Here is a 13279-nt window from a genome sequence, read left to right as displayed (position 1 = left end):
CAGATTCTTGGCAGTAAATATTCTTTTTAGAAATGCTATTTTGGTCTTTAGTGCATTCAGATATCTTAAATAGTTTGTTATATGTAGATGTATAATGCTTGGATATCCAACATGCTCCTCCTAGATTCTTAAAGTCACAAACTTCACTGTAAACATTTGTCTGATAAACCATCACTGGGAGCTCACATGTTACCAAAGGGAGATAAGTGCATAAAAGATGGACTCCCAGGTTTCAGACAATTTATTGATTTTTGCACTTGCAGTACAAAAACGTCTTATTTCATTTTTAAGACAAATTGATTTTACTTTTCTAAATGATTTTATGAGCCATATAAGAACCAATTGTGTTTAGAATTTAATTAAAAAGTAAAATTAAAATGTGTCAATTGGGGACTAATATCACCATTCTTCCAAGGCATAAATTAACATGTGAAAGACATTTGCCAAGCTTAATATTTTGTTTTAATATAAAAAATACACCATAATTAAAACCGATGTAAGTCGCAAACATCTCCGGAATGGGTCTTGCAAGTTAGAAGCAAGTAAAAACCATGAAAATTTATGTATGGAAAATCTAACTTTGCGTCCTTGCTCCTGGCAATGTGCCAAATGGTTTAAATTTTCATTTGTATTGACCAGAACATAGTAACTAGAGGCTCTAAAGAGCCTGTGTCGCTCACCCAAGTATATGTGAGTATTTAAGAAAGGAAGCAGATGGATTCATGACAAAATTGTGTTTTGGTGATGGTGATGTGTTTTTACATCTTACTTTACTGAACATTCTTGAAATTTACAATTATCTCCATTCATAATAAATACTTTGCCCAGTAGTTTCAGCGGAAAATGTTAGTAAAAATTTACAAATTTTATGAAAATTGTTAAAAATTGACTATAAAGGGCAATAACTCCTTAGGGTGTCAATTGAACATTTTGGTCATGTTGACTTATTTGTAAATCTTACTTTGCTGAACATTATTGATGTTTACAGTTTATCTCTATCTATAATAATATTCAAGATAACAACCAACCAGATGCTCCGCAGGGCGTAGCTTTATACGACCGCAGAGGTTGAACCCTGAACGGTTGGGGCAAGTATGGACACAACATTCAAGCTGGATTCCCCTCTAAATTTGGATTGTGATTAAATAGTTGACACAGCATAGGTTTCTGACACAGAATGAATGTATTCAAATGAACTTAAAATTTTTGTTTTCTCTTAGAGCAATTCACTATGCTGTTGAATATTAATCCTCTCAAAAAAATGTTTGAAGAAATTTTCTTTTTATTTATGAAATTTCAAATGAGAAAAATTGAACCCAATTTTTTAATCACATCCCCCTTTCCCTTATTCCAAAACTAATTTCAATTAAAATATTCTAATGGAGTTTGCAACAATTACTACTCATTTAAATACATCATAAAATATTAAGATGTAAAAAAACTGCTTGTAATCACTGAATGGTAAAGATTATTTTAATTTATCAGTTGGTAGTAAAAAGTGAATATACATTGTATATTGTATATAACAAAGATTTAAGTTGATTCTGGACAAAGAAAGATAACTCCAATTAAAAAAAATTCTTGCAGATATTTCTTGCTTACTATACTGGACAAAGAAAGATAACTCTTAATTAAAAAAAAATTTGCTATTTCACAATATTGTGAAATTAGATATTTCTTGCCATTGCACAATACTGTGCAATTGAAAAGACTTGCTATTGCACAATACTTAATATAATAATTTTAGATCCTGATTTGGACCAACTTGAAAACTGGGCCCATAATCAAAAATCTAAGTACATGTTTAGATTCAGCATATCAAAGAGGCCCAAGAATTTAATTTTTGTTAAAATCAAACTAAGTTTAATTTTGACCCTTTGCACTTTAATTTAGACCAATTTTAAAACTGGACCAAAAATTAAGAATCTACATACACAGTTAGATTTGGCATATCAAAGAACCCCAATTATTCAATTTTTGATGAAATCAAAGAATGTTTAATTTTGGACCTCGATTTGGGCCAACTTGAAAACTGGGCCAATAATCAAAAATCTAAGTACATTTTTAGATTCAGCATATCAAAGAACCCAAAGGTTTCAATTTTTGTTAAAATCAAACTAAGTTTAATTTTGGACCCTTTGGACCTTAATGTAGACCAATTTGAAAACGGGACCAAAAATTAAGAATCTACATACACAGTTAGATTCGGCATATTAAAGAACCCCAATTATTCAATTTTGATGAAATCAAACAAAATTTAATTTTAAACCCTTTGGGCCCCTTTTTCCTTAACTGTTGGGACCAAAACTCCCAAAATCAATACCAACCTTCCTTTAATAGTCATAAACCTTGTGTTTAAATTTCATAGATTTCTATTTACTTATACTAACGCTATGGTGCGAAAACCAAGAAAAATGCTTATTTGGGTCCCTTTTTGGCCCCTTATTCCTAAACTGTTGGGACCGAAACTCCTAAAATCAATACCAACCTTCCTTTTGTGGTCATAAACATTGTGTTTAAATTTCATTGATTTCTATTTACTTTAACTAAAGTTATTGTGCGAAAACCAAGAATAATGCTTATTTGGGCCCTTTTTTGGCCCCTAATTCCTAAACTGTTGAAACCAAAACTCCCAAAATCAATCCCAACCTTTCTTTTGTGGTCATAAACCTTGTGTCAAAATTTCAAAGATTTCTATTAACTTAAACTAAAGTTATAGTGCGAAAACCAAGAAAATGCTTATTTGGGCCCTTTTTGGCCCCTAATTCCTAAAATGTTGGGACCAAAACTCCCAAAATCAATACCAGCCTTCCTTTTATGGTCATGAACCTTGTGTTAAAATTTCATAGATTTCTATTCATTTTTACTAAAGTTAGAGTGCGAAAACTAAAAGTATTCGGACGACGACGACGACGACGACGACGACAGACGACGACGACGACGACGACGACGACGACGCCAACGTGATAGCAATATACGACGAAAATTTTTTCAAAATTTGCGGTCGTATAAAAACAGTAAAATTTCCTTAAAATTACCAATTGAGGGACAGCAACCCAACAACGGGTTGTCCGATTCATCTGAAAATTTCAGGGTACATAGATCTTGACCTGATAAACAATTTTATACCATGTCAGATTTGCTCTAAATGCTTTGGTTTTTGAGTTATAAGCCAAAAACTGTGTTTTACCCCTATGTTCTATTTTTAGCCATGGCGGCCATCTTAGTTGGATGGCCGGGTCACCGGACACATTTTTTAAACTAGATACCCTAATGATGATTGTGGCCAAGTTTGATTTTATATGGCCAAGTAGTTTTAGAGGAGAAGATTTTTGTAAAAGTTAACGACGCCGGACGCCAAGTGATGAGAAAAGCTCACTTGGCCCTTCGGGCCAGGTGAGCTAAAAAAGCAGAAATATCAAAAAAATTGACACAAAATTATAACTTAACAGCTTCTATTCAACTGCTTTAGCTGCTTTATGTTGTCAGACTGGTCAATCGGGATTTAAATATCAAATTTGTAACAGTGGGATATTTTATACACCAGAACGGAGCGAACAGGCAATCGGGAGATTTCTGGAATTTCACTATTTAAGGGGGAGTCTCCTGCTTAAAATGGGAGGGTTGGCAGGTATGATGAACATACAGTGACCAGTGATATATCTTTTTTCAAAACTACCTCTACCGTTTTTTATTGGGAAAAATGCATATTTTTTATTGAAATTGGGAAATATTATTCTAAACACATCTCCGATTTTTAGCTGACCTTTGCTGTCTTTTTTGCACTGTTTTTTCATGGTTGTCAGACATTTTCAACCTGGAAGGTACTTTTTGGAGAGGGGAAAGAAACAGAAGCGATGATGGTACTTAATACATTGAAAACCACATGTGTTACAAACACCATGATGATTCTGATCAGAAAACAGGATCTCAAAAGTGCTTTATAATATCAAAATAAGAACATGAATACGATATTTACAAACATTACTACCAATGCCATCACTGTTTGGGGAAAATGAAGACCTTTTTGGGAGGATTTTTAAGCCATTTTTTTTAGTAATTGGGAATTTCGGCTGTGATTTGAGGCAAACAATATCACTGGTGACCGACAAAACATACAGTGAATTCATCACTTACCTCTTCATGTCAGTCTCATGTCTAAATCGACAGCCTTTCCTTGTACATGCCCTACCATAACGGCACATAACTGGCATCTGTGATGACATCATTGAGTATGACTGAGACGATCCCTCTTCCTCTCTCTTCTGTTTAATTAACTGCACATATATACCAGAATAGTTTATTATACAGTTACTGTAAAGGCAGAAATTTTCATGGAGGATTTAATTTCCTTTATTTCTACAGTATTTACTTGGTGTGAGGACAACAGTTGTTAAGTTAACTGAAGACTGAGAACAGAGATGGAAGATTGAAGTTAAGTGTCAAACAAAATGGTAGGTTCTTTTCAGTAAGAACAAGTGAAACTGCGAGCTACTGCTCACTGATGATACCCCGTCCGCAAGTGGATAATTTCAATAGTGTAAAAATATGTAACAGTTTGGTAAACAGGAAGTTTTCAAGTGATGAATCTGAAAATGCATCACAGGGTAAAGCTGACTTGTATGAACCCTTAAACCAAATTTCATAAATTGTTGTATTGAAGTTCCAGAAAAATGTGACGAAAAATATTCATGAATGACATGGGACAGACTGACAGAAGGATGGACAGAAAGAGGAAAAACAGTATACTCCCCCTTTTAAAGCAGGGGTATAATTATAGTTATTAAAATGCAAGCATGTTGCATGGTTTTCCTCAATAGAATATATCATTCTTAGGCTGGTACCACAGTTTTCTCCCAAATATTTTCTGCAATTAACTGCTTGTTCAAATATTTTTGACAACATTGAGTAAATAGATACAAGAAGATGTGGCATGTGTGCCAATGAAACAACTTTCCATCCAAGGGACAACTTATAAAAGTAAAACATTATAAGTCAAAGTACAGTCTTCAACAAGGAGCCTTCAAAGTTGGCTCACACCAAACAGCAAGCTAAAAAGGGACCCAAACAGTTACTAGTGTAAAACCATTCAAACGGTACAGCAATTGGTGCATTTCTTCACCAGAAAATAATGAATCAAATTTTTTCTGCATTTCAACATAAAGACAAAATATTCTATCATGGCAAATATAGCGACAATGGATACATAATATATGATAGAACATCAGATGAAATTAAAAACCAATTGTAGGTCTTTCCACCAGTAAGGATCTATTTAGATATGAAAATATTGAAATTTGGTTTTAAATGTCAATTTCAGCGTCAAATGACAGCTTATTGTACGTTGATTCCAAAAATATATGGTTTCTATACAAAAAGATATAAATAAGGGAGATAATTTTGTACTTCTGGTTTAAAAGACGTAACTTCCGGCATTGTTTGATAGTTTTCTTGACACCGATTCCAAAAATATATGGTTCTATATACTTTTACATTATTTTAGTACAAACAATAGCTACTTCTGGTTCACAAATGGTCACTTCCGGTTGGCTTTTTCAAGGTCATATTGGTTGCAACCTAATGCAAAAAGTCTCATGGGTTTACCATGTATACATTTGAGGTAAAAGCAATAGTCAAAATATAGAACGTTGATTAAACCTTTGACCTTGTCCCCCCATTTCAAGATAATGAAACAAGGGCCTCAAATCAAAAGACCCTAGGTCTCAATTATATATGATAAATGAGTTATATCATTGTTCATGTAATTATAACTGTAGTAAAAAAACTTAGATTGGTTATTTCCTGTTTGAATTACCTACTTTACACTGCTTTAAATTTGTTCATAAACCAGGAAACCCTTATTTTTCCCTTTATTCCTAAACGGTTTGAGCCATAGCCCCCAAATATAAAAAAGTAGATGTGGTATGATTGCCAATGAGACAACTATCCACAAGAGACCAAAATAATGACACAGACATTAACAACTATAGGTCACCAGAAGGCCTTCAAAAATGAGCAAATCCCATACTGCATAGTCAGCTATAAAAGGCCCCGATATAACAATGTAAAACAAGAAAACAAGAAATTTTCAAAACTAACTGCCCTATTTATATAATCAAAGAGCTGAAAGCTCTGAGGAAAAATGACGCCACGGTCTCTAATGGGATATTTTTTCATGCAAGTCTTGATTTTCACATACTGTAATTAGTTTAACAATGCAACATGTCTGGTAAGCATATAATTGATATTCGTATATATGTGTGTGAAGTGAAGGTGACAACTGGCTGTTTTTTTTTAAGACAAATGAATAGGTCAAGACTACCTGAATTGTACAAATAAATGCCATAGAAAGGCTTGTATATTTCTCACTGGTACATAGTCTGAACCCCCTTCTCCCAAAATAATTTAAGTAAATAATCTTTTTGATACTGTTATCAAAGGTCTAAATGAAACTCAGGTAATTTCAAACATTTATCAAAGAATTCTAATTTCTAGTCAAACCGGCACCTGTTTAAATGGACACCTGATCTAGTCAATTCATCACCCATGTTAAATATATATTTTAACAGTATTTTAAGCAAAAAGAGTAAAAATAAGAAAGGGGTTGAGTAAAAATAAGAAAGGGGTTGCCAGAATTTTTTTCTCAGTATTGAAGCAAAAAGAGTTAAATACTAACTTTCACATTTTTTGGTGTTCATGTACATTTTGTATATTTATTTTTCTCAACTAAATGACTTTTTTTTGTGTACTTTTAATCATATACTAGAACACACCCGTGATATCGCGGGTCCGTGACTGAATTAAAGTATATAACTATGCGTAAGCCTTATCTTAGTATTGGTATTATCATCTGATAAAAGTCGTGCCGATTATAAGATACAGTTTCTCTGCTTTCAAATCTTTCTGTTTGAACCCGTCGACCTAGAACTCTTCAATTATTGGTAATATTCAGTTCCTTGAATTGAGTATTTTTAATCAACAGCATTGTCCAATAAAGTTCAATTCTTTGATTCGCTGTTTTACGTCATGCCCGCTAACAAATTGAAAACTGTACCCATAGATACGCCTTATTTCAAGTAAAGTCCGAATTTTTAGTATTCGTATTGTTATCTTAGAAAGTCTTACTAATTTAACTAGAGGCTCTAAAGAGCCTGTCTCGCTCACCTTGGTCTATGTGAATATAACAAAGGAAGCAGATGGATTCATGACAAAATTGTGTTTTGGTGATGGTGATGTGTTTGTAAATCTTACTTTACTAAACAGTCTTGCTGCTTACATTTATCTCTATCTATAATGAACTTGGCCCAGTAGTTTCAGTGGAAAATGTTAATAAAAATTTACAAATTTAATCAAAATTGTTAACCAAATGCTTCACAGGGCGTAGCTTTATACGACCGCAGAGGTTGAACCCTGAACGGTTGGGGCAAGTTTGGACACAACATTCAAGCTGGATTCAGCTCTAAATTTGGATTGTGATTAAATAGTTGATACAGCATAGGTTTCTGACACAGAATGAATGTGTTCTAATGAACTTAAAATTTGTGTTTTCTCTTAGAGCAATTCACTATGCTGTTCAATATTAATCCTCTCAAAAAAATGTTTGAAGAAATTTTCTTTTTATTTATGAAATTTCAAATGAGAAAAATTGAACCCAATTTTTTAATCACATCCCCCTTTCCCTTATTCCAAAACTAATCTCAATTAAAATATTCTAATGGAGTTTGCAACAATAACTACTCATTTAAATACATCATAAAATATTGAGATGTAAAACTAGAGGCTCTAAAGAGCCTGTGTCGCTCACCTTGGTCTATGTGAATATTAAACAAAGGAAGCAGATTGAAAATTGACTACAAAGGTCAATAACTCCTAACAGGGGTCAATTGACCATTTCGTTCATGTTGACTTATTTGTAGATCTTACTTTGCTGAACATTATTGCTGTTTACAGTTTACCTATATCTATAATAATATTCAATATAATAACCAAAAACAGCAAAATTTCCTTAAAATTACCAATTCAGGGGCCACAACCCAAAAACAGGTTGTCCAATTCATCTGAAAATTTCAGAGCAGATAGATCTTGACCTGATTAACAATTTTACTTCATGTCAGATTTTCTCTAAATTATTTGGTTTTTGAGTTATAAGCCAAAAACTGCATTTTACCCCTATGTTCTATTTTTAGACGTGGCGACCATCTTGGTTTGATGGCCAGGTCACCGGACACCTTTTTTAAACAAGAAACCCCAAAGATGATTGTGGCCAAGTTTGGATCAATTTGGCACAGCAGTTTCAGAGAAGAAGATTTTAGTAAAAGATATATAAAATTTACGAAAAATGGTTAAAAATTGACTTTAAAGGGCAATAACTCCTAAAGAGGTCAACTGACCATTTTGGTCATGTTGAATTATTTGTAAATCTGACCTTGCTGAACATTATTTCTGTTTACAGTTTACCTATATCTATAATAATATTCAATATAATAACCAAAAACAGCAAAATTTCCTTAAAATTACCAATTCAGGGGCCGCAACCCAAAAACAGGTTGTCCAATTCATCTGAAAATTTCAGGGCAGATAGATCTTCACCTGATTAACAATTTTACCCATGTCAGATTTGCTCTAAATGCTTTGGTTTTTGAGTTATAAGCCAAAAACTGCATTTTACCCCTATGTTCTATTTATAGCCATGGCGGTCATTTTGGTTAGTTGGCGGGGTCACCGGACACAATTTTTAAACTAGATACCCCAATGATGATTGTGGCCAAGTTTCAAATAATTTGGCCCAGCAGTTTCAGAGGAGAAGATTTTTCTAAAAGATTACTCAGATTTACGAAAAAATGGTTAAAAAGTGACTATAAAGGGCAATAACTCCTAAAGTGGTCAACTGATCATTTTGGTCATGTTGACTTATTTGTAGATCTTACTTTGCTGAACATTATTGCCTATACAGTTTATCTCTATCTGAAATAATATTCAAGATAATAACCAAAAACAACAAAATTTCCTTAAAATTACCAATTCAGGGGCAGCAACCTAACAACGGAATGTCAGATTCATTTGAAAATTTCAAGGCAGATAGATCTTAACTTGATTAACAATATTACCCCATGTCAGATTTGCCCTAAATGCTTTGGTTTTTGAGTTATAAGCCAAAAACTGCATTTTACCCCTATGTTCTATTTATAGCCATGGCGGCCATCTTGGTTAGTTGGCCGGGTCACCGGACACAATTTTTGAACTAGATACCCCAATGATGATTGTGGCCAAGTTTGGTTAAATTTGGCCTAGTAGTTTCAGAGGAGAAGATTTTTGTAAAAGTTAACGCAGGACGACGACGACGGACGACGACGACGGACGCCGGACGCCAAGTGATGAGAAAAGCTCACTTGGCCCTTTGGGCCAGGTGAGCTAAAAACTGCTTGTTATCACTGAATGGTAAAGATTATTTAAATTTATCAGTTGGTAGTAAAAAGTGAATATACATTGTATATTGTATATAACAAAGATTTAAGTTGATTCTGGACAAAGAAAGATAACTCCAATTTAAAAAAATTCTTGCAATAAGATATTTCTTGCTTACTATTTTGGACAAAGAAAGATAACTCTAATTAAAAAAAAAATTGCTATTTCACAATATTGTGAAATTGGATATTTCTTGCCATTGCACAATACTGTGCAATTGAAAAGACTTGCTATTGCACAATACTTAATATAATAGTTTTAGATCCTGATTTGGACCAACTTGAAAACTGGGCCCATAATCAAAAATCTAAGTACATGTTTAGATTCAGCATATCAAAGAGGCCGAAGAATTTAATTTTTGTTAAAATCAAACTTAGTTTAATTTTGGACCCTTTGGACCTTAATGTAGGCCAATTTGAAAACGGGACCAAAAATGAAGAATCTACATACACAGTTAGATTTGGCATATCAAAGAACCCCATTTATTCAATTTTTGATGAAATCAAAAAAGTTTAATTTTGGACCCAGATTTGGACCAACTTGAAAACTGGGCCAATAATCAAGAATCTAAGTACATTTTTAGATTTAACATATCAAAGAACCCAACCGATTCATTTTTTTGTCAAAATCAAACTAAGTTTAATTTTGGACCCTTTGGACCTTAATCATTAATGTAGACCAATTTGAAAACATGACCAAAAGTTAAGAATCTACATAAACAGTTAGATTCGGCATATCAAAGAACCCCAATTATTCAATTTTGATGAAATCAAACAAAGTTTAATTTTGGACCCTTTGGGCCCCTTTTTCCTAAACTGTTGGGACCAAAACTCCCAAAATCAATACCAACCTTCCTTTTATGGTCATTAACCTTGTGTTTAAATTTCATAGATTTCTATTTACTTATACTAACGTTATGGTGTGAAAACCAAGAAAAATGCTTATTTGGGTCCCTTTTTGGCCCCTAATTCCTACACTGTTTAGACCTAAACTCCCCAAATAAATACCAATCTTCCTGTTGTGGTCATAAACATTATGTTTAAATTTTATTGATTTCTATTTACTTAAACTAAAGTTATTGTGCCAAAACCAAGAATAATGCTTTTTTGGGCCCTTTTTTGGCCCCTAATTCCTTAACTGTTGAAACCAAAACTCCCAAAATCAATCCCAACCTTTCTTTTGTGGTCATCAACCTTGTGTCAAAATTTCATAGATTTCTATTAACTTAAACTAAAGTTATAGTGCGAAAACCAAGAAAATGCTTATTTGGGCCCTTTTTGGCCCCTAATTCCTAAAATGTTGGGACAAAAACTCCCAAAATCAATACCAACCTTCCTTTTATGGTCATAAACCTTGTGTTAAAATTTCAAAGATTTCTATTCACTTTTACAAAAGTAAGAGTGCGAAAACTAAAAGTATTCGGACGACAACGACGACGACGACGACGCCAACGTGATAGCAATATACGACGAAATTTTTTTCAAAATTTGCGGTCGTATAAAAATTGACTATAAAGGACAATAACTCCTTAGGGGGTCAATTGACCATTTGGGTCATGTTGACTTATTTGTAAATCTTACTTTGCTAAACATAATTGCTGTTTACAGTTTAACTCTATCTATAATAATATTCAAGATAACCAAAAACAGCAAAATTTCCTTAAAATTACCGATTCAGGGGCAGCAACCCAACAATGGGTTGTCAGATTCATCTGAAAATTAGAGGGCAGATAGATCTTGATCTGATTAACAATTTTACCCCATGTCAGATTTGCTCTAAATGTTTTGGTTTTTGAATTATAAGCCAAAAACTGCATTTTACCCCTATGTTCTATTTTTAGCTGTGGCGGCCATCTTGATTTGATGGCCGGGTCTCCAGACACATTTTTAAAACTATATACCCCAAAGATGATTGTTGCCAAGTTTTGATTAATTTGGCCCAGTACATAGTTTCAGAGGAGAAGATTTTTGTAAAAGATAACTAAAATTTACGAAAAATGGTTAAAAATTGACTATAAAGGGCAATAACTCCTAAAGGGGTCAACTGACCATTTCGGTCATGTTGACTTATTTGTAAATCCTACTTTGCTGAACATTATTGCTGTTTACAATTTATCTCTATCTATAATAATATTCAAGATAATAACCAAAAACAGCAAAATTTCCTTAAAATTACCAATTCAGGGGCAGCAACCCAACAAAGGGTTGTCTAATTCGTATGAAAATTTCAGGGCAGATAGATCTTGATCTGATAAACAATCATACTCCTATCAAATAAGCTCTTAATGCTTTGATTTTTGAGTTATAAGCCAAAAACTGTATTTTACCCCTATGTTGTTTTTTTGGCCGTGGCGGCCATCTTGGTTGGTGGACCGAATCACCGGACACATTTTTTAAACTAGATACCCCAATGATGATTGTGGCCAAGTTTGATTAAATTTGGCCCAGCAGTTTCAGAGGAGAAGATTTTTGTAAAAGATAACTAAGATTTACGAAAAATGGTTAAAAATTGACTATAAAAGGCAATAACTCCTAAAGGGGTCAACTGACCATTTCAGTTATGTTGACTTATTTGTAAATCTTACTTTGCTGAACATAATTGCTGTTAACAGTTTATCTCTAACTATAATAATATTCAAGATAATAACCAAAAACAGCAAAATTTCCTCAAAATTACAAATTCAGGGGCAGCAACCCAACAACGGGTTGTCCGATTTGTCTGAAAATTGCAGGGCAGATAGATCTTGACCTAAAAATTAATAAACCCCTTGTCAGATTTGCTCTAATTGCTTTGGTTTTTGAGTTATAAGCCAAAAACTGCATTTTACCCCCATGTTCTATTTTTAGCAGTGGCGGCCATCTTGGTTGATTGACTGGGTCATGCCACACATTTTTTAAACAAGATACCCCAAAGATGATTGTGGCCAAGTTTGGATTAATTTGGCCCAGTAGTTTCAGAGAAGATTTTTGTAAAAGATAATTTTAATTTAAGAAAAATGGTTAAAAATTGACTTTAAAGGACAATAACTCCTTAACGGGTCAACTGACTATTCGGTCATGTTGACTTATTTGTAAATTTAACTTTGCTGAACATTATTGCTGTTTACAGTTTATCTCTATCTATAATAATATTCAAGATAATAACCAAAAACAGCAAAATTTCCTCAAAATTACCAATTCAGGGGCAGCAACCCAAAAACGGGTTGACCAATTCATCTGAAAATTTCAGGGCAGATAGATCTTGACCTGATAAACATTTTTACCCCTGTCAGATTTCCTCTAAATGCTTTGGTTTTTGAGTTATAAGCCAAAAACTGCATTTTACCCCTATGTTCTATTTTTAGCCGTGGCGGCCATCTTGGTTGGTTGACCGGGTCACGCCACACATTTTTTAAACTAGATACCCCAATAATGATTGTAGCCAAGTTTGGTTCAATTTGGCCCAGTAGTTTCAGAGGAGAAGATTTTTGCAAAAGTTAACAACGCCGCCGGACGCAAAGTGATGGGAAAAGCTCACTTGGCCCTTTGGGCCAGGTGAGCTAAAAACTACAATAGGGAACAATTTGGCAATGATTGAATTTAGTTGTGTCGACCCTGTGATTATGACCCGTGTTTAAAGCAAATTCAAATACACCATTTGGTGGTGCGCCTGTCAGATGCGGAATGTACATATAAGGTTGAAGTAACAGGTGAATCTACTAAATTGGTATCGGTATCGGATTTGACCCGGAACTTGTTAATTATTGGCAATATTAATTATCTGGAAAACAAAAGGGTCTGGAGTGGTGTAATTTTTAATCTACACCATTGTACTT

The 13279-nt window shown here is 33.7% G+C and overlaps 1 protein-coding gene across 2 annotated transcripts in view; it reads right to left on the bottom strand.

Annotated features, from left to right (window-relative positions):
• LOC134708028 (PAN2-PAN3 deadenylation complex catalytic subunit PAN2-like) overlaps window positions 1–13279 on the bottom strand; it is a 281367-nt gene that overhangs the window by 113439 nt on the left and 154649 nt on the right. For both annotated transcript variants that reach the window (XM_063568271.1, XM_063568270.1), the window contains exon 19: window positions 4138–4277. In XM_063568271.1, the coding sequence (XP_063424341.1) occupies window positions 4138–4277 (140 nt within the window). The remainder of the gene's footprint in view (window positions 1–4137; window positions 4278–13279) is intronic.

This window comes from Mytilus trossulus, chromosome 2 (genome assembly GCF_036588685.1).
Source record: "Mytilus trossulus isolate FHL-02 chromosome 2, PNRI_Mtr1.1.1.hap1, whole genome shotgun sequence".
NCBI lineage: Eukaryota > Metazoa > Mollusca > Bivalvia > Mytilida > Mytilidae > Mytilus > Mytilus trossulus.
Note: the sequence above shows the minus strand (reverse complement) of the source record. Positions and strands in the feature narration are given on the sequence as shown.